We start from the raw sequence: 20,317 nt of genomic DNA, 5'->3' as shown, positions 1-20,317 counted from the left end.
TGCAAGGTACTCATCAATTGCATACATTGTATATATCGGAAGTTAGGCCCACGTGAGGTGTCCGTTTTTAAATAAAACAGTATAAAATAATGTTATTTCTAAATTAAAAAAAAGCTTTCCGTATGGGCGTTTGATATACAGCGACATCTAAAATGAGTATTAGTTTTCGTTCATATTTTGAATTGTATGGAATATTTCACAAGCGAGTGATACATTTCAAATTTTAAACGACATACAGCATACAGCGATTTGATTGGGCAGACTGTAATTCAAGTTACTGTATAGTTCTTGTTTAGTATTAAACAATGCCCGTGGTTTGCTTTCCTCGAAATTGTTTCGCTTTATAAATACAATGACTGAATGAGGAAGCTCGTCATACCACGTTATACAATGTGCAGAAATAAACAATTGTTTGTTTTTGTTACGCGCTGCAAGGCAAGTGATTCAGTCTAACATTTATAAATTTGGCAAAAAGCTTGCCTGTAGTGTGATACTCCTTATCCTTGTTTCACCACCGCCATTGTAAAAAGTTAAGTTTAACTCGGCATAAGGAACTCTTCTCAAAATGTTAAAATATTTATATTGTTTTATATAAATATAAGTGTGCGTGTCAACACGTCGTTCTTCATCTTGGGTTACAGCGAATACCATTTTCGATTTAAACCGGAAACAATGGAGAAACAGGTAAGCTAGTTTGAAGTATCTTTAACTTCAGTTCTTTGACAATTTAACTTTATTTAATATTTGAAATGAAATACAAAACACATGATCGAAGTCTGTATCTCAGTGTTATGTACTTGTATTATTTTATATTATATTCAGTAATAGTCAAATCAAGTCTACATTGCTGGTAAGAAAGCACCTACATTTCTACTAAAATAAAAAAAATCACATAATTATAAAAACGCAGAAATTGAACGAGAGCGCATTGTTTTTTAAAACTGAAACTAAACATACAGCAAAAACTGGGGACTTTCATAAACCAAATTATGCTGAAAGTCACACGCAACATTCGTTTCGCTGATATTCTAAATTTAAATGTCATATTATGGTGTTTGTAACATGCTTCATCTTTGGTTTCTCGGCAGATTATGATTAATTTCAAACTAGCATTTGAATTCGTTCTGTAGTGACATAAATCAGTGGTACCATGGACAGACGGGCGAACGGACGGACGAAGCTAGTTGATAGATAAATGTGGAAAACTTTTGAATGAGAACTTTACGACGCGCAAGCTGACCCGGCAAAATGTAAAATGCACATAAAACGCATTTATAATATCTCGTTTTTGTTTACCATATATCTAAATAAGAATCGAAAAATAACTAATTAATCGGAATACATTAAATTTTTGATTGTGTGCCAATATTTTATTATTTTTCATTTCCGTGTTTTTATTTAATACTTTTCACTATTGACGGTAAAAGATTGAACTAAAATCTAATACATGTAAACGTACATAATACTCAAACAAAGGAACTAATGGAAAGGAAGTAAATTATATGAGGAAAAGGTCGGATAGCAGTTGTTCATACTCACAATGGCCATGTTAAAGAAGCATCGAACCATTTAAAAATGGGACATTAGTCGTAATAAAGACAATGGCATCGTTTGTATGTTTTACTTAACACTCCATTGACAATGAAACTATTTACAAACTTTTGTTTAAATGTCGATAAATAAATCAGGCTATCACATGTATCCATGCAGGTCCAATTCATTATAATGATTTAGTGCAGAAGAACAACTATAATCACAATACATGAACACAAAAATCCGTAGAGACTCGTAAAAGCGGAATGGTCTTGGATTGTAAAGTGTAAAATAGCTTTTGGAAGAAAGTCATTTGCACAGGAGATCCTCACGTAGCTTGGAAACTAAATGATGGCCCTTCAGTCTCTTGAATTTGTTTAAAAGTAATAATATGACATTAAAATACAATTCTAAGAGTTTTACTTGTTTTCATTATATATATTCTATATAAGGTAAACATGTTCAGATATCCCCTAACCTCATTGCCCTGACGAAATCTTATACTTTGTTAACTCCACACAATATTTAAATGTACAAAAAATAGTGATTCTATTTACTTTGAAAACACAAACGTACAAAAACCGCTATGGTGACATTGTCGTGTGAGTATTAAAACGACTAGGTTATAACGCAGTACAAAGCAAACTCCTGTTGCATCAAATATGTGCTCAAACCGTTAAGAATATACTCTACAATGCATTTCATTTAAAATGTTATTTAAATGTAACTGTTTACGGAACAGTATTTACCGAAGTCTTATTTCATTACTGTTGTTCAGCATTTGGTATGGTTTGGAACAGCGTTTTTAGCGCTAAACCCATGTGCCGGGTTAGCATAAATGTTTTGTAGATGTGCCAGTTAGCATTAATGTTTCGTCGATGTGCCGGGTTAGCTTAAACGTTACGTCGATGTGCCAGGTTAGCTTAAACGTTTCGTCGATGTGCCGGGTTAACTTAAACGTTTCGTCGATGTGCCGGGTAAGCATAAACGTTTCGTCGATGTGCCGGGTTAACTTTGACGTTTCGTCGATGTGCCGGGTTAGCTTTAACGTTACGCCCATGTGCCGGGTTAGCTTAAACGTTTCGTCGATGTGCCGGGTTAGCTTTAACGTTACGCCCATGTGCCGGGTTAGCTTAAACGTTTCGTTGATGTAGTACAGTCCCTAGAGGTATTTGTGTCCATTTTTTTTTATCCAGAGCGTTTCTTGAGATATTTGAGTCGGGGGATGTCTGAAGTTCGTTTTTAGCGAGGGTGGACAGCTGGCATCCTCCAGGTTACCACGGTAACCATGACAACAGCCAAGATGGCCGCCGTTTTCTTAGCCCATGACTAGTCTTACAATATTTATTATAACTATTTAACACAAACATGTATTGACCTAAATGTTTGAATTAAGTTATGTACATATGCTAAGCTTTCTAACATACTGACCATCAAGGCCACCAAAGGTCAAGGCCATCTCAAGGTCGAAATGTGAAAAAGTGCTAAAATACCAGTTATTTACCTCGAAATGTTTTTTTAACCATTAGCAAAATAATGCGATATTGCATTAAAAGAGCATATTTAAATAACATGTTATCATGTGTCGATATAGCTTTAACTTTTCGTCGATGTGCCGTGTTAGGTTTTTAGTTTCGTCTATGTGCCATATTAACTTTAATCTTTCGTCGATGTGCCGGGTTAGCCTTAAACATTCGTCGATGTGCCCGGTTAGCCTTAATCTTGTTAGCTTTAACAATACACTCTTGTGCCGGGTTAGCTTAAACGTTTCGTCGATGTGCCGGGTAAGATTTAACTTGATTTGCTCGGTTAGCTTAAATTTTTCGTCATTGTGCTGGGTTAGATTTAACGTTTCTTCGATGAGCCCTGTTAGCTTTAACGTTTCGAAGATGTGCCAGGTAAGCTTTAACGTTTCATCGATGTGCCAGGTTAACTTTAACGGTTCGTCGATGTGCCGGGTTAGCCTTAACGGTTCGTCGATGTGCCGGGTTAACTTAAACGGGATGTGCCGGGTAAGCTTTAATTTTTCGTCGATGTGCCGGGTTAGCTTTAACGTTACGCTCATGTGCCGGGTTAGCTTTAACGTTTCTTCGATGTGCCCGGTTAGCTTTAACGTTTCTTCGATGTGCCCCGTTAGCGCTAACGTTTCGTCGATGTGCCAGGTTAGCTTTAACGTTTCTTCGGTGTGCCCGGTTAGCTTTAACGTTTCGTCGATGTGCCAGGTTAGCTTTTACGTGCCAGGTTATCTTTAACGTTTTGTCGATGTGCCAGGTTAACTTTAACGTTTCGTCGATGTGCCAGGGTAGCAGTACGTTATTTGCTCGGTTACCTATAATGTTGCGTGGATGTGCCGTGTTAGCTTTAACGTTATGTGCCAGATAAGCCTTAACGCTTCATCTCTAAGCCGGGTTAGCTTCAACGGGACGTGCTAGGTTAGCTCTTACTTGTTGGCGATGTTCCGGGTTAGCTAAAACGTAATACACCCGGTTAACTTTAACGCATCGTCGCTAAGCCGGGTTAGCTGTAACGTTGCGTCGATGAGCCAGGTAAGTTTTAACGTTTCGTCGATGTGCCGGGTTAGCTTGACCGTTTCGTCCCTAGGCCGGGTTAGCTTTAACGGGATGTGCCTGGTTAGCATTTACGTTTCGTCGATGTGCCGGGTAAGCTTAAAATGAATGTGCCCGGTTAGCATTTAACGTTTCGTCGCTAAGCCGGGTTAGCTGTAATATTTCGTCGTTGTACCCGGCTAGCTTAAACGGAATGTGTCGGGTTAACTTTAACATAATTTGCCGTGTAAGCTGTAACTGAATGTACCGTGTTAGCTTAAACGGAATGTTACGAGCTTGCATTAACATGATGTGCCGGGCAAGCATTGACGTGATGCGCCGGGTTACCTTTAACTCTTCTTCGGTGTTCAGGGTTAGCGTTTCGTCTAAGTGCATGGTTAGCTGTTACGTAACGTCATTGTGCCGGGATGGCTTCTGCGACGTCTATACTAGTATATATAATTGTCAAACTGGATTTCATCATTATAATTCGAAATAGGTTGAAGCGATAAGTTCGGACCTCAAACAGATACAGACGACCAGCAAGTTTGTGCTGAAGAGACTCAACCAGCTCCGAGACTCCGGGCATGGATGTAATTGGTACGTTCAGCTTAAGGTCAAAATAATATCCATTTTCATACCAATTTTTTCTAAATATACATATAAAGTATATGGCCATTGGATATATTATCTTCATTGAAATCATGCTATCAAACTATTTCTCTCTTTTTCAGCAAAGAAAAAATACAAGAAACACAGACTGGTAATGACATTGTTTATTTTGCTACGTTTAAATAAATTTAAAGTAATATATTTTACTAATGTACTTTTAATTGGATAAAGACAAAATAATAATGACTATACTGTTCCAAGGAACATGAAGAAATAATTACCATCATTTGATTTCAAGTCAGATATTTTGATTCACCAGAAATCACAACCGTATCAACACGAGTAGATGAACTCCAGAGTCACCATACTAGTCTCGTGGACACCCAGAATGACCTTCAAAATCAGATCAACGAGATGAGAGCCCGGATGGAGGAGATGCAGCAAACACTGCTCACCGTACAGACGGACGATTCCAAACTGCAGATGAAGTCTGGACAGCCAGACAATGAAACGGCCACTGTATCCAGAAAGAATGTTGCAAACACCTATTATACAAACAGTGCCGAAAAATCGGAGCCGTTACACATGGAGGTTGAACAAAACGAGGAAGGCCCTAAAGCAGAACTAAATGTTAAGCCAGATGAAGTGAGCACTAAAACTAACACTGACCCTGTAACAGCACTGGCATCAGACGATAAAAGTTCGGGTACTACTACAAATAAAGAACCGAAGTCAGCTAAAAACCCTGTTTTTAAACACATACAGCCTGCTAAGCTGAGGTAGGTGGACACAGAAAAGATTTGTTAGGATTAATGAAAATACGAGGGCCATTGAAACAAGAGATATCACAGAGAAAAAGAGCTATCTTACTTTATTAATTAAATACGATGAATGGTTAAGAACCTTTGTATAGTTGCTGAGAAATTGACTTATGTGTGCTTACATGCAAATCTTATACAATAATTTCTAACTCGAATAATAAAGGGCAATACCTTGCATTGTATGCAAAATAAAAGTACCATACTTTATTTTATAAAGTTCCAATGCAATACGTCAAGTAATTGGTGAGTTATTGATTTAGATGTGATTACAGGCAAAACCCTAACCAGAATATTAAAGTGGCCACATTGATATTATATGCAAATAGAGGTATCTAACTTTATTAATTGATTAGGTAGAAAAACATTGTACGAAGTCTTAATGCAATTCATCACATAGTTGCTGAGATAATAATCTATGTCTGCTAACATGCAAAACATTAACCGGATTTTTAAATCAAATAATAAACGGCCATAATTTCCATTATATGCATAACAGAGTTATTTTACTTGGTTATGTAAGTCCGTATGATGTTTGAGTGCGGATGTATCAATACAGTCCATCAAGTAAATGCTGAAAAACCTATGTGTGCGTCCATGCAAAGTCTTAACTAGATCTCCTAGTCGAATAATAAATGGCAATAATTTGAATAATATTCAAAAGAGTGTTATCTAAATTGGGTTATTTGGTAGGTTGGATAGTTGGAAACACATATTTAAAGTTTCAATGCAATACATGAAAACTTTCTGAGAAAATAACTTAAATTCCGTATATGCAATACCTGAACCAATTTATGACGCAGATGCTTAGGCCGACCCCGACGCTATGGTGAGTAGCATTGCTTTGTAACGCCGCATAACGGCATCGCCGCATAAACGAAATCGACCACGTTTATGCGGTGATTTTCAACGCATAAACAGGACTTTCTTATGTGGCAAAAAGGTACACTTTCGCCGGATAAAACAACAATTAAAACACATACTAGTACAATAGTGGTTGATAAAGTTTCATCAAGATCGGACTTAGTTTTTTGTGTCCACTTAACCAAGCCTTGAACTAAACTTTTTGAGACGTTAAATCTGACTTAGATTTAGTAAGATCGGTTTAAATGAGAACCAAACCAATTGATCTTTCTGTGAAAACGATTGAAATGACGTTTGGCCAATCTAATGGCGAGAATATATGTTACGACAACGCACAACACCGTCATTTGGGACAATCAGAAAATTGAATCGTCGTATGACGTAACATATATTAAGTTTAAGTTTAAATACACTGGAATCTTATTGTAATCGTTGGAAACTTGTTGTTAATGTGAGGAAAAATAAAGTAATGATTTTTAGGAAAGGAGGTTGCTTACCAAGAAAATACTGTGTTTTATTAAAAAACTGAAATTATTGATATCGTAAGTAAGTTTACATATTAAGGTATTGTTTTTACCACTACGGGGTCATTTTTGAAGCACAAAAATGTATAGCGAGCCAAGCATTTAATGGCATTTTTGCAATGAATAAGTATTTACACAAATTTACAGATCTATCAGTGAGTCATCGAATGGAACTTTTTGATAAACTTATTACTCCCATTTTAAACTGGAGCGAACTGACTTTCATCTGAGAAGGTATTATAACATTGTTAGGTTCTGGTTAAAGATTTTAGAATCCAAAGAAAATAAATATGTGACACACGTTTACACCATGTTAAAAAGGGACTTGGAATCCTATCCACATCGAAAATCTTGGTGCTCTTTGTTAAAGGATTGATTGCGTCCTCTTGGCTTTTATGAAGTTTGGCTTTTCCAAGATGTTGGCAGTGATAACATTTTTCTCGCAAATGTACGACAACGCTTAAAAGATCAATTTATTCAGGGCTGGAATGGAAGATTACAGGATTCTACCAGGGCTAATTTTGTTAGACATATAACTTGTTTTAAGCCTCAGCCATATGTAGATGTAATAAATATTGGAAGATGGGCTAGACCTGTATCATACCCGTACATGAGAGAAAATGTATCGAATGTAATATTTTAGAAGATGAATACCATTTTGTTATTGAATGTCCATTGTATAATGATATTCGAAACTCTTTATTGCCATCCTACTATTTACGACATCCTAGTATGCACAAATTTATAGAGTTAATTAACACTAAAAATGAAGGAACATTGAAGAATTTAAGTGTATTTGTTTACAAATCTTTTCACATTATGTCAAATAGACATTTTGTAACAGTCTAGTATTATAGCCATTGTCATAAAATGTATTAGTTCATATGTTACCGCACAAGTACATATTATTTGTATTTGTCACTATTGTGCACTTTATGACTCATGGGTCTACGACATTCTTGTTTATTATAAATAAAACTTGAAACTTATATTCTCGCCTTTTTGTCAGACTAACGGGCATGTACCCTTGACAATGCGCACTTTCAATGTCATTTCGAACGCTTCTAGAAAAGTCAATTGTTAACGACGGACAAACAACAGAAATCCAACAATCCTCACAGATCCACATGTGCTCTTTGCGCTCAGATGAGCTAAGAATTATTTCAATGTCAAGAACCACTGGTAATAGTGCGATTGTGAAATTTATTCACGTGTAGGTCATCAGCGTATACCTCTGGTTACCAGGGCAACGAAAGGAAAACTTTTGAAAATGATTTTGTTTCCAAAAATTTCAACGCAACATTAGTTTTGGGCAAGAAGGACTCAGATGACTGATGTAGGGTCATCATGGGCGTCTGTTTTTATTTATTTATTGTGTTTTTATGCACTAGTCATTTGTAACCAAGAAAATGTAGGTGTGAACACTCCAAGGGGAGTAATAATTTATTTTCAACTTTCAACTTTGGCTCAACTTTGAAATATCATTCCCATATTTTTCAAAATGACAGTAATGTGCTACGCCTTAATCTTAATCATCATCATAATCAACAACATAATCACAACTATCACCATCATCTCCACAATCACAACCACCAGCATCATCTTCACAATCACAACCACCACCATCATCTCCACAATTACAACCACCACCATCAGTATCTCCACAATCACAACACCACCATCACCTTCACAATCACAACCACCACCATCATCACCTCCACAATCACAACCACCACCATCATCATCATCTCCACAATCACAACCACCACCATCATCTCCACAATCATAACACCACCATCATCATCTCCACAATCACAACCACCACCATCATCATCTCCACAATCACAACCACCACTCTCATCTCCACAATCACAACACCACCATCATCTCCACAATCACAACCACCACCATCAACACCTCCACAATCACAACCACCACCATCACCTCCACAATCACAACCACCACCATCATCTCCACAATCACAAACACCACCATCATCTCCACAATCACAACCACCACCATCATCATCTCCACAATCACAACCACCACCATCATCATACACCAATGAATAAATGTAAGTGACTCTGGAGACTCACATGTCACAAGATTTCGGGATGGACGGGCGGACATCATCATCATCATCATCACCATCACCATCACCAACACCATCATTATCATCATCATCACCATCATTATCATTATCATCATCATCATCATCATCATCATCATCATCATCATCATCATCATCATCATCATTATTATCATCATCATCATCATCAACGTCATCACCATCATTTTTGTTGAAACATTATAACTCTATCTTTTAGCTTTATAATAAATGGTTTAGTTAATCCTCTTTATGTTGAAAAAAGGCACAGTTGTGCTCCATATAAGCGATGCGTTGAAAATCACCGCATAAACGAAAAAACACGTTAATGCGGCGATGCTGCTATGCGGCGTTGCATAGCTTTCCATAATCATCGAATAGTCGAGTTTAAAATGCTTAGTCTTGCTTTTTAACATTTCAAGGTTAAGACGTATCTTCCTATTAATTGATGTGTATATAAACTATCTTCTAAATACCATACAAGACAAAATTCGTTTTGCTTTTTTAATGTTTCAGTAATTTAAGTATACATCGAGATAATACTACCAATGCACTTTTGTATTATTGGTAAAATGTAAGAATAATAAACACACTTTATCAGAATCAAGCTTTTATTACCGAAGTGAGTGGTAGAAATGAATGACGTCGAAATATGGATGAATTACATTTTGTTTTGTGTTTGCCAAAAAATCAGCAATTTCCGGAAAGTTTTCTGTTCAAAGTGCTATAAGTTTATTTACACAAAACTTGTATACTCGTTTAATGTTAAAATATGAAGCTATCCTAGAAAGTTTCTTCTATTTTTATCAGCAAAATGATAGCCTAAATGCAAATTGAGAAATAAGACTTTATCTCAGCGTGCTGTGCTTTTTTTGCAAACGCATTTTCTAAAGAAATGAAATACATGATGTACGTAACTGTCCAATGGTTATAAAATTAAGACATCTATTACTCTGTATTCAAAAGCTTATTTTAAAAAAGGAAAAATATTCATTAATTTAAACGCTGATCTTTTGCATATATGGACACAACGTCATCTGTCGTCATTTGGGTTGCGCCGTCTTGTTGTACAGTGTCTACATATTTTTAATGGCCCTCGTGTGGTATGGACTTTTATATCAAAAGCCGTAATTATAATTATTCTAGTACGTTATTCGATCTTATCTGATGTGTATTGCTTTGACAGTTCTGGTGACAAACTGATCAGTAACCCAAATTTCCCCTTGAAACCAGTCCCGCCTGCAAAGGAGACCATTGAGGACACGAAGAAGGACGAGGGAGCGGAAGGATTGCAAGGTTGACCGTTACAATTTATCTTATGAATTTCAGGAATACACTCAATAATACTGATAACGTACATAAAGTTAACTGTTTTTCGTATTATATATTCAACGCCGACGTGTTACTTGTAACAGTATCAGTTATGCAACGACATAGCTGGCAGATACTGAGAATGTTTATGGATTGTTCATCTGTTTTCTGTATGTCCTAATAACGTGCGTTTGTTTATGGTGTAACGCATGGTTGTAGATGAAAGTCTATTGAGAGATTCCGAGGTGAGCCACCATGCCCTTCAAATACGAAGTTTGGATCATGGGCTCATATTCTACACTCATTGAGCTCGAACCACGTGGCAGGCAAGGAGCTGAATGAGGTAAGTGCATGTCCATGGATGTATCGTTATGGCGGACATATGTGTTTTCCGTTTAAGCGGTCCACCAGACCATGTGGTTGGAAGGCAAGAACATTATTGAAGGTAAACTTGTGCAGGTCTTTAGACGTATTCTCATGGCTGACATTTGTGTTTTCAGTTGAGGTGGTCCGCCAGACACGGAAGGATTCCATGCTTTTGGGAGAGCAGGGCTGGAGGTCCGTTACACAGACAGCATTGGACGAAGGTTGTATATAGTTATTCCTTGTAGGACAAAATAGTTTACCCAGATCATATTTTGCACACGTTTTCAAAGAAAACATAGCAAGGATCTTCGCATTTTTCAAATAAGACGGCTAATTTTTTCTAAAAAGGGGGTTTACAAGAAAATCCGATTTTTTTATCTTGTTTTGCCTAAGACATCATATAGTCCGCCCGTACGTAGGTCTCCATCCTATTGAGGGGCAGGTGCATATTTATGCTTCTTTTTGAAAAAGTGGGAGTATATTGCTTTGCATATGTCGGTCCTTCTGATAGTCGGTCAGTCGGTCGTCGGTTGACCAAGCATTGTCCGATAGATTACAAGAGTTCGATTGGACCTACGGTTCTTAAACCTTTTAGGGAGGTTGATCATCACCAGTAGATGACTCCCATTTATTTTGGTGTTTGTAAGTTAAGTGTAACGGTAGTGGTGATCTAAAACATAAAATGATTGTCCAATTGATAATTAGAGTGTGATTGGTCCTAACGGTTGGACATGACCGGTAGTTGATTTGCACTGACTTATACTGAAACATGAAAAGAGTTTATGGAATATGAGAGTCCCATTCTTGACTTGATCTGCCCACCGATCGAGCCTTCTGATTATAATGAAGTCGTTTGTCGTCAATGTATTGTAAACTACAGTATTCATTTCAATTATATACATTGACAATCGAAAGCACCTACACTTCCTTTGCACAGTGCAAAAATATGTTATTTTAATAAATATTCCGCGTTATTATTAAAAAAAAAAACCCAGACATGTCACCATGGTTTACGGTTTGATTTTTAACTAATCAGCGCGGTCGAAGATGAAAGATCTGGAGGGTGTGAAAACCGTCATCTGCCTCGACATATCCGAGAGCATGGCCACCGGAAACGCATGGGCGCAGGCGCGGACATTCGTCTGCAACTACTTGGCAGGTGCGGTTTTCTATGCTTTCGACTCATTTAAAACAACATTGACACATTTACAATATAAATTTATGAACAGTCACACAATTATCGAAACATTAAAGGGACACTCTAATTCAAACTCAATACATACAAATATATAACAAACATCAATTTTGAATGTTGAACAATACATTTATGGGAAATATAAACTATTGATAACAAGATTGTAACCGTGTATTTAATAGAAGAACGCGCAAAAATATTAAATGATTGGTGAACGCTAAAAGATTTACTTTGGTCTACTATAGTCTCATAAGGTAGAAATACCGTGTTCTATGCTCATTTTTTTTCAAATTTAACTCAGTGTCCTTTATAAGAACCATTGTTTTCGACATTAATTCATCTTTTTTGGGAATATTAAAACAATAATATTAATTGTGGTAAATCTTGTTTGGGAGTAAGAGTGCATCTTTAAAGTCTTACACTGCATGGTCCACGCTGTTAGGCCAGGTGACGAGCACTTTGCATTGTCAGCGTTCTTTTCTCAGGTCTGGAGGAGTGCAGACGGGAGTACGCGTCAACAGGGCTGGAGGTGCAGAACGTTGCCCTGGTAACCTTCGGTCACGAGACCAAGATCCAAACACTATACACTAGCGACTACAACATAGTCAGAAATATCATTGGTATGTGCGATTTCTTTTTATAGTAAACGACGATGAAAAGTGCATATTTAACTTCTTACAGTATTCGTTCTTCTCTGTTATCAGTAAATGTGTTTGCGTTGTAACTGGAGAGAGGACTATACTACCAATATTGTCAACAGGTATGGGGTACCAAGTGGCTCATAAGTGTACTTTTAACATCTGTAAGACACAAAACATAGCTCAGCTTTAATGTATAGCTACAGCTGTATTTTATAGTTGAAAGTACAGCTTCATTTGTATATGTTTATACTGTATGTTGTAAATATTCAGCTGTAGTTGGTTTGGGTGCCTTGGTGTTATAGCTACAGCCGGGCCCGTTTTCACCGACGCTGAGACTCTAAACCCCATTTTTTATTTTCATGTAAGTAAGAGGGTTATTGTTGATAAATGCTGTATTCACTACATACGTCATGTTTTACTGCATTTCTAAGTCTAAATCTCAAATATGGGCCCTGTCTTTAATAGCTGTAGCTATACTTTGATATACAACAACAGCTGTAAATTCAGCTATAGCTATATGTAGAAATATTTAGCTGTAGATATACTTTATAGCCATTAATGTGGACTTAGGACTCAGGGCTCTAAATGGCATCGTTAAATGTCGTGAGTCCTAAGTCTGAGCTTGAGTCTCTATTTTAGAAGCTGTGCAACTTTCAAACATGCAGCTGAAGGTCTTTTTGCGCAGTATCGCCTAGGAAGGAGACGATTTACTATTTGTTGAATTTATCGGGCGGCGGCCAAAGATGCCGGGAGATGTTTCGCCATACCTTTCTTGTTTGGTGTATGAATTGAGCTACTTTCCCAGTTCACCATTGAACGCATTAGCAACCATTTCTCGTCTTCAGATAATCTGAAACTTGGCGGACCCAGCCCTCTGTTTGGTGGACTCTTGTATGCTTTGGCGGCGGCATGGTCACCACGACGTAAGAATAACAACTGATGACCTAGTAAAGGATTCTATGTTTAGCGCTTTGAACGTAAACGTTCAACGTATAATTATATATATGTATATATAATATATTTAGAAACGTTTCAAAACACTTCAAATCAGAAGATCTGTACTTATCTATCTGATAGTATAAAAACCTTCCATGTTATTTCAAACCTCAACTCATGAGTGATCTTCGTTGAACATGTTAAAAACACTTTGGTATTGAGGCAGAGTAATGGTGATGTTTTCATTTGTAGAACAACAGATGTTGATAAATAGTTTTATGGTGAACACGAAGATTGTTCTGGTAACGGACGGCCGGCCGACGGAGATGTCGCTCATCGGCGGTCCGGATATACCCTACAACGACATGGGCGCGGTAGGCTTGATGTTTAGTGCATACTCTCCTAAATAAGTCAGAACTGCATACGGAAGATGATATATCGCGGTTTGCATGTGTATTTCAAGGTCGGCGTTGGTGCATGTTATTCCAAGTTAGTTGTTATGGGGTAAAGGAAGAAAGTGTATGGCTAAATGTTTTTTTTTATACAGTCGTTAGAAGAAAGTCTGCGCCATATGTTTTTGAAGCTAATGTGTACATGTATCATTTTTTTGCAGACGAAGACAGATATTCTGAAGTTGATGGAGGAGTTCAGCCAGAAGAATATTGAGATATTCTGTATTCCCGTTGGAGACTGTGACAGGGTATGGAGGTGTAAATGCAATATAAAACAAAATGACCAACTGCCATAGACAAATTGAACGTATGTTCATTTTAACTGTCTTGCTAATGCAAAAGATTACTGAATAGAAATCGTGTTCAAAATTGTGTTTCAAAGATGTCATGTTTCCCCTAATAAAAGTACCTCTGCGGCAAGGCCAAAGCTCCTCGACCATTCTCCAGTATTTACTTCATTGAGAACCTTATTTAAACAATGTTTATATATTGATTTTAATTATTTGATTATCTGTTATCATACTTTTTTATTTATTTTTTAATATGTGCTAAAATAGTTTTTGTACTAGGTATTTTATTTTTAAAAATGTTTTCTAGAAATAACTAATATTGATTTTTTTAATACTCTTGTTGGACATTTCTGTTATATTGTAGCTTTATGAATACTGAAAACAAATAAAAGTAGATCTTACAAAATTGCAACAACTGTATCAAGAAGTCTTCAGATAAAATGGAACTATCAAAGCAGTGCAACTGTGTGCATGTATGAATGACAAATAGACGCAATTAAAATGCATTAATCACAACGAAATTACAAACACAAGGTTTTTTAAATTCTCATCAGGCGAATTTGAATTTTTGAAAATGCATTAAATAAAATGAGATAATCAAACAAGGTGATAAAGTTATCAACACTCCGCTTAGAATCATGACCCATCTGCCGCTCCATACATGAAGACATCCGATTCTTACAGAGTAAAACATATGCGATATTATCAGGCTAGGATGATAACTGGTAGTGGCAAAGTAAGTTTAGTTAATTCCTGAATTATGTTAGTGAAACTGGAGCCTGCAGCAAGAAGACACTAATGGTATACATGTATGATGTTAAGTTATAAATAAAATAAACTGGCTCTGGTCGGCGTTTAACTTGTACACACTCGAATACTGATTGGTTTCTCTTCTTCTAGGAGTTCATCGAGATGATGAGCACTGTGGCTGAGGGAAGAGTCAAGGATGTCACGTACGCTCGACGTCTCGCGCGACATCTCCACCTATGTGTGAGTGCTCACTGCTAAACTAACTGATAAAGTTTAGTATGATATAGTATTTTTAAAGGTAATTTATTTGATTATAGCGTAATCATTGGAAACAATATTCCGATAGTGAACAAAGAAGACGTGACGATGCAACGCTCGGATGTCAAACATTCCAATATCAGTTTATTCATCGCTCCGAAACCTTTTTACGGAGCGCTTTAGTGCCAACTGAAACACAATTGATGCAGGTGTGTAGACATTTCGAAATGTTGACTTTCTTCATATGCTGCCTTTATAATATGACCCCGGATGACAAATATCGTCAAAACTTTATATAACGATACTTGTCGATCGGGGTTTGTTTTGGACGCGTTGAAATTGCAGATGAGAAAATGGCAATATTTTGTTGCAAAAGACATTAAACAAAAAAGTTAAAATGTTTAATCAATTAGTACTGACAAATGTTGACTATCTGTATTAAATACTACCAGGACCTGGTGTAAAAGGGGCTAAACTTGGGTGCGCAACTTTGACGGCGCACTCTCCCCTTCGAAACCAAAAATATCGGATTTTCATTTACATTAGATGCCGAAGGGATGGGGTGCTACCTCCAAGATATGTTTAACAAAAGTTAAAGACTTAAATAGTGTATTTTGGTGTAATCTATGCATTTTACTCCTTCCATATTGTCATTAATATTAACTTGCCTGAGGGAAAAGTCAAGAACGCCACGTACTCTCGACGTCTCGCGTGACGTCTCCACCTCTGTATGAATGCTCACAGCTGAAATATCAAAATGATATGTTAAATATAGGTTGATTATGCTTTTACTCGTTATGGACACATTAAAGGGGATTGGGATCGCGCGTCGGGGAGACTCCCCAACCCACGTGTATGCTATTGGCTTCTGTTCTAAGCTAAGTTGTAGCTTTTTGGGAAACTACGTAATATAAAGTGTTTCCGCTTAAAAATAAGTCAGAAATCTTTAAAACTACGAATTCATGATGGTTTAACTGTTATAAGACTTAATTGTGTATTACAAATTCATACCTTCAGCACAACGGAGTGTGATTGCTTTAGATTTATTGCTTTTTGAATGTTTAGCACTCTATATGATTTTTGTCAGGGTTACAAAAAAGAACATACAGCCAAACGTAGATATGAAATATTTAAATCAGAAACAAACATTTGATGACACTTTTCAGTTCATTTTAGGTACACAGTTGCCGAAGAATTGGACAAAAGCTGTGACATTACATACAGTTTTTATAGACTTCATAGAAATTCGTTTCGTATAACATTTTAAGTTGTTGAAAATGTAATGCAAACGGCCCTCCAAAACTTAAATACCCCCACCCCATGGACAAATTCGTTGTTGCGTTTGTATGACAATCAATTACACACGAGGAAAATAAACCAATTTCCAGACACGACGGGTATTTGCATTACTATGCACATATTTGTCCGAGTGGAAAATTGGCACATGGATTAAAATATCGTCAAATAAACGTAGCATAAATTGGTAAGAACTTTGTTTGAGTAATTAAGTCGAAGATTTCAACCGAGATAAGAAAGAACTCTTCTTCTACTTTATTTCGAGTTTCTTTTCCAATTGCCACTTATTCGCTTCCGTGCTTGATTTATCACCCTGAAATATAAATGAATTGTGCATAATATCTTCTGTCATGTCAGCATACAACGCACGTGGAACCTCTAGGTCTGGGCGGCGCAAAGCTGATATCGGAGATGCTGCCACAAGACCTAACCCTCTCCGAGGAAGACAAGGTACAAATTTCAAGGGAGAACTTATAATTACATGCAACGCCGTTTCTCATCTCAGTAAAACGAATGATTTTGGAAAACATTTATTGCATCTGCTTTTGCTTATTTATACACACTGGCATGTTCTATTCCCGTGTCAGTTTAAGGAGGAATATCCAACGTTCAAGCATAATTTGGCGTCATGAAAATAAACACTTATTCTACTCATAGGAAGATTTGAAAGAGATAAAAGAAGACGCGCAGAACCGTCTCATGAAGGTCATCCGCTTTGGGTGCCCGTCGGGTCCAACGGACATGTATACGGACACGGGCAGCAAGTTACTTCCGGCTGTTGGGACGCGTGTGCGCCGAGGGCCAGACTGGGGATATCCGCCACAGGACAGCTATGGACCAGGAACCGTAATAGGACACTGCGATAATGGTAAAGTTGAAAATACGTCCTCGGCATAAGTTTAATAAGAATGATTCGCCGATAAGTATGCAGTAAGAGTAACAGTTATTTATTTCAGTATAAAATATTAAATAGAAAGTTAGGATTTGACATGTTGTTACATGCTTTCCTGGCCAAATGGTTTTATAAAATGAGTTGAAACTAGTAAATTCACAAGGCCAGAATCTTCCTTAACGTGTTTTCGTACAGACGTGCAAGTACATGTTGAGTGGGACGCGGATGAATACGCGAATGTATACTGCTACGGTAACGGAGACTACGACCTACTTATTGTGGACGAGCCTCGCGTTCCCCCGCCTGGGAAGAAGGTCGTGGTCGGCTGCCTCGTCAAACCTGGTAGGTTATTTCCCTCCATCATGTCTGGGTTACTTTACATTACCGTAGATCATTCATTGTTACGTTTCTTGACTTGATAGAGGTTTTGTATATTGATATTTTCCTTACATATCTAATGCTGTTATTTTAGGCAAAGACGGGAGATCAACGGGCAAGAATGTGTGGGACCGCGGCGTTGTCGTCAAAATGAATCCACCTAAGGCACTGGTAAATGAGACTGTAGATAAACGTATGGGAATGTTACCCTTCTTTCTTCTTATTATTATCTATTTATTTATTTATATTTGCAATTGAGTTATTTATTTTGAGTAGAAACATGTTCGAGATGCAGTATACATGTATGACACACGTGCAGGTTCGATGGGACGACGGTAAGAGAGGAGACTACAGCTATGGCGAGGACGGGAAATATGAAATTGAATTCTGGTAAGTCTCGGACCGTATCTTGCACAGTATGCATGCCTACGGCACTTTGATTTTAATATATTCTTTTTTCGACGTTCAATACATGTACAATTGTTGGTCAGCTGGTAAAACGCAGCACCTTAACGTATCTATAAACAACTTCAAATATATTTTTTAGAACTTAAGTGTAAATGATAAAACCGGGGTGCGAGCTATCTCATTTTGTGTGTTATTTAGATAAGTATTTTTCACTCATTTATCCGTAAATTTAATTGCCTTTCTATACATTCTGGAACTCATACAAAAGTAAATTTAGTTTAACAGAATCTGCACTGATGTGTCGACCGATTAAGTCAATTTATATAGGTAAATCAATATGTTATAAATAAATAAACATAATCGTTAAAGGCTATGGGTGTATTTTTATAATAACTAGGTATAGTGTTGTGACAGGCTCAATAATTAACTTCATGAACTTCAGCAACAGCGGCAGAAGCGCGTCTGGGGGAAGCAGGTTTGGCTCGACCACTGAAGCCAATGAGCAGAAGACAAACTTTTCCGTCGGTGGGGGACAAAAAAACGTTATTCCAACGCCGCGGAAAAATAAGAACAAAAATAAAAATGCCAATGTAAACAAATAGGCCAATTTCAGTCGTCTTTGACTATTTTAAATATGCATCCACTTGCCTTCTCCCCGAAGATAGCAAACAGTTTGTAGTGCTAAAGTGTTAGCGCAGTTTGTGCAAGCGCGCCAGCGATAAGAAAGCAATTACATTTTTTTCATATTTTAAGTTAATCAATTATCATGAAAAATATATTGTGATATGAAAAACGCCTTTTCTTATATGTATAACTAACCCCAGTTCCTAAATTTCATCTAATCGATAATCAAAGTCTTTAAGAAATGTGCATATTAATGTTTTCTGCACAAAACATTTTTTATTAAATATTCGAATAAATAAAGAAAAAGAAATAATTATTCATTTTTACTTTACTAATTTAAATCTGAGGTCGAGATAAGTCATATATCCGGCGAGATAGCCGGCTTAAAAACTTACAATTGCTTTGAATGTAACAGATGAAGGCAGTGGCTAAAGTTATATTCACACAAATATTATTGCAATATATGACACTAAGAAGAATACAACAAACGACTCAGATCTCTATTGAAACGGCCGCAAGAGCGTAGCTGGACTTCGGTCTATTTGAAGCCCTGTCATGCTGGTAGAATACTCATTTTTCTATTAACAAGGCGCAAAGTCGAGGGGCGGAAATGAGATAACGCGCCACGCGTCAGGGCGAAAATATAATAATGGCGCATATTCATCACCCAGTCAGCCCTTTTTCACAAAGTCGCAGTTTCGTCACGATAAGACGAACACACGTCCGACCTTAGAGTTTGCATTCTCGCCTTCCGGTAGACATGGGCAGTATCAACGCATCTCAAACCGCTCTCTTCAAACTTTGAATGTATGTACCTTTAACGCACATAAATGAAATGCTTGTCCATGTATGCTTGACAGTATTTGTGGAAATTTTGTAAACCAGTACAATTGCGCATGCCAAACGGAAGGAGAAATTGAGCCAAGTGGAATAAATATGAAAATGCGCCAAGTGGCATTGTAACGCCGCATAACAGCATCGCCGCATAAACGTGTTTTTTTCGTTTATGCGGTGATTTTCAATGCATAAACGTTTATGCGGCGACGCTCAACGCATAAAGCAGAAATTGCTTATATGTGACGCAACTGTGCCTTTTTGCCACATAAAGAGGATTAACTTAACCATTTATTATAAAGCTAAAAAATATTTCAACAAAAACGATGGTGATGACGTTGTTGATGATGATGATGATGATGATGATGATGATGATGATGATGATATGATGATGATGATGATGATGATGATGATGATGATGATGATGATGATGATGATGGTTGTGGGGATGATGGTGGTGGTAGTGGTTGTGATTGTGGTGATGATGATGGTGGTTGGGATGATGTTGTTGATTATGGTGATGATTAAGATTAGGGCCTTTCATATTACTGTCTTTTTAGACAATATGGGAAAAGTTGGCAGGCAAGTTGAGCCAAAATGGAAGTTGAAAATAAACCCTTGGAGTGTTCAAATGACTAGTGCATAAAAACACAATCAATGAAAGAAAGAAGTCCATGATGAC

General features: G+C 37.2%; 1 protein-coding gene across 1 annotated transcript; it reads left to right on the top strand.

The window, feature by feature from the left end:
• Positions 1-444: 444 nt before the first annotated feature.
• LOC128227019 (uncharacterized) lies at positions 445-19,102 on the top strand. The gene is made up of 18 exons (XM_052937180.1): positions 445-684; positions 4,579-4,679; positions 4,814-4,842; positions 5,011-5,470; positions 10,191-10,300; positions 10,816-10,902; positions 11,718-11,840; positions 12,362-12,496; positions 13,363-13,440; positions 13,706-13,827; positions 14,067-14,153; positions 15,096-15,185; positions 16,857-16,949; positions 17,157-17,367; positions 17,587-17,733; positions 17,864-17,940; positions 18,089-18,159; positions 18,620-19,102. Exons 1-18 carry the CDS (start codon positions 673-675, stop codon positions 18,777-18,779), a joined length of 2,193 nt encoding a protein of 730 aa, XP_052793140.1. The 5' UTR covers positions 445-672; the 3' UTR covers positions 18,780-19,102.
• The last annotated feature ends 1,215 nt before the right edge of the window (positions 19,103-20,317 follow it).

The sequence above is a fragment of the Mya arenaria genome, chromosome 3 (genome assembly GCF_026914265.1).
Source record: "Mya arenaria isolate MELC-2E11 chromosome 3, ASM2691426v1".
NCBI lineage: Eukaryota > Metazoa > Mollusca > Bivalvia > Myida > Myidae > Mya > Mya arenaria.
This window is presented reverse-complemented; position numbering and strand designations above follow the sequence as displayed.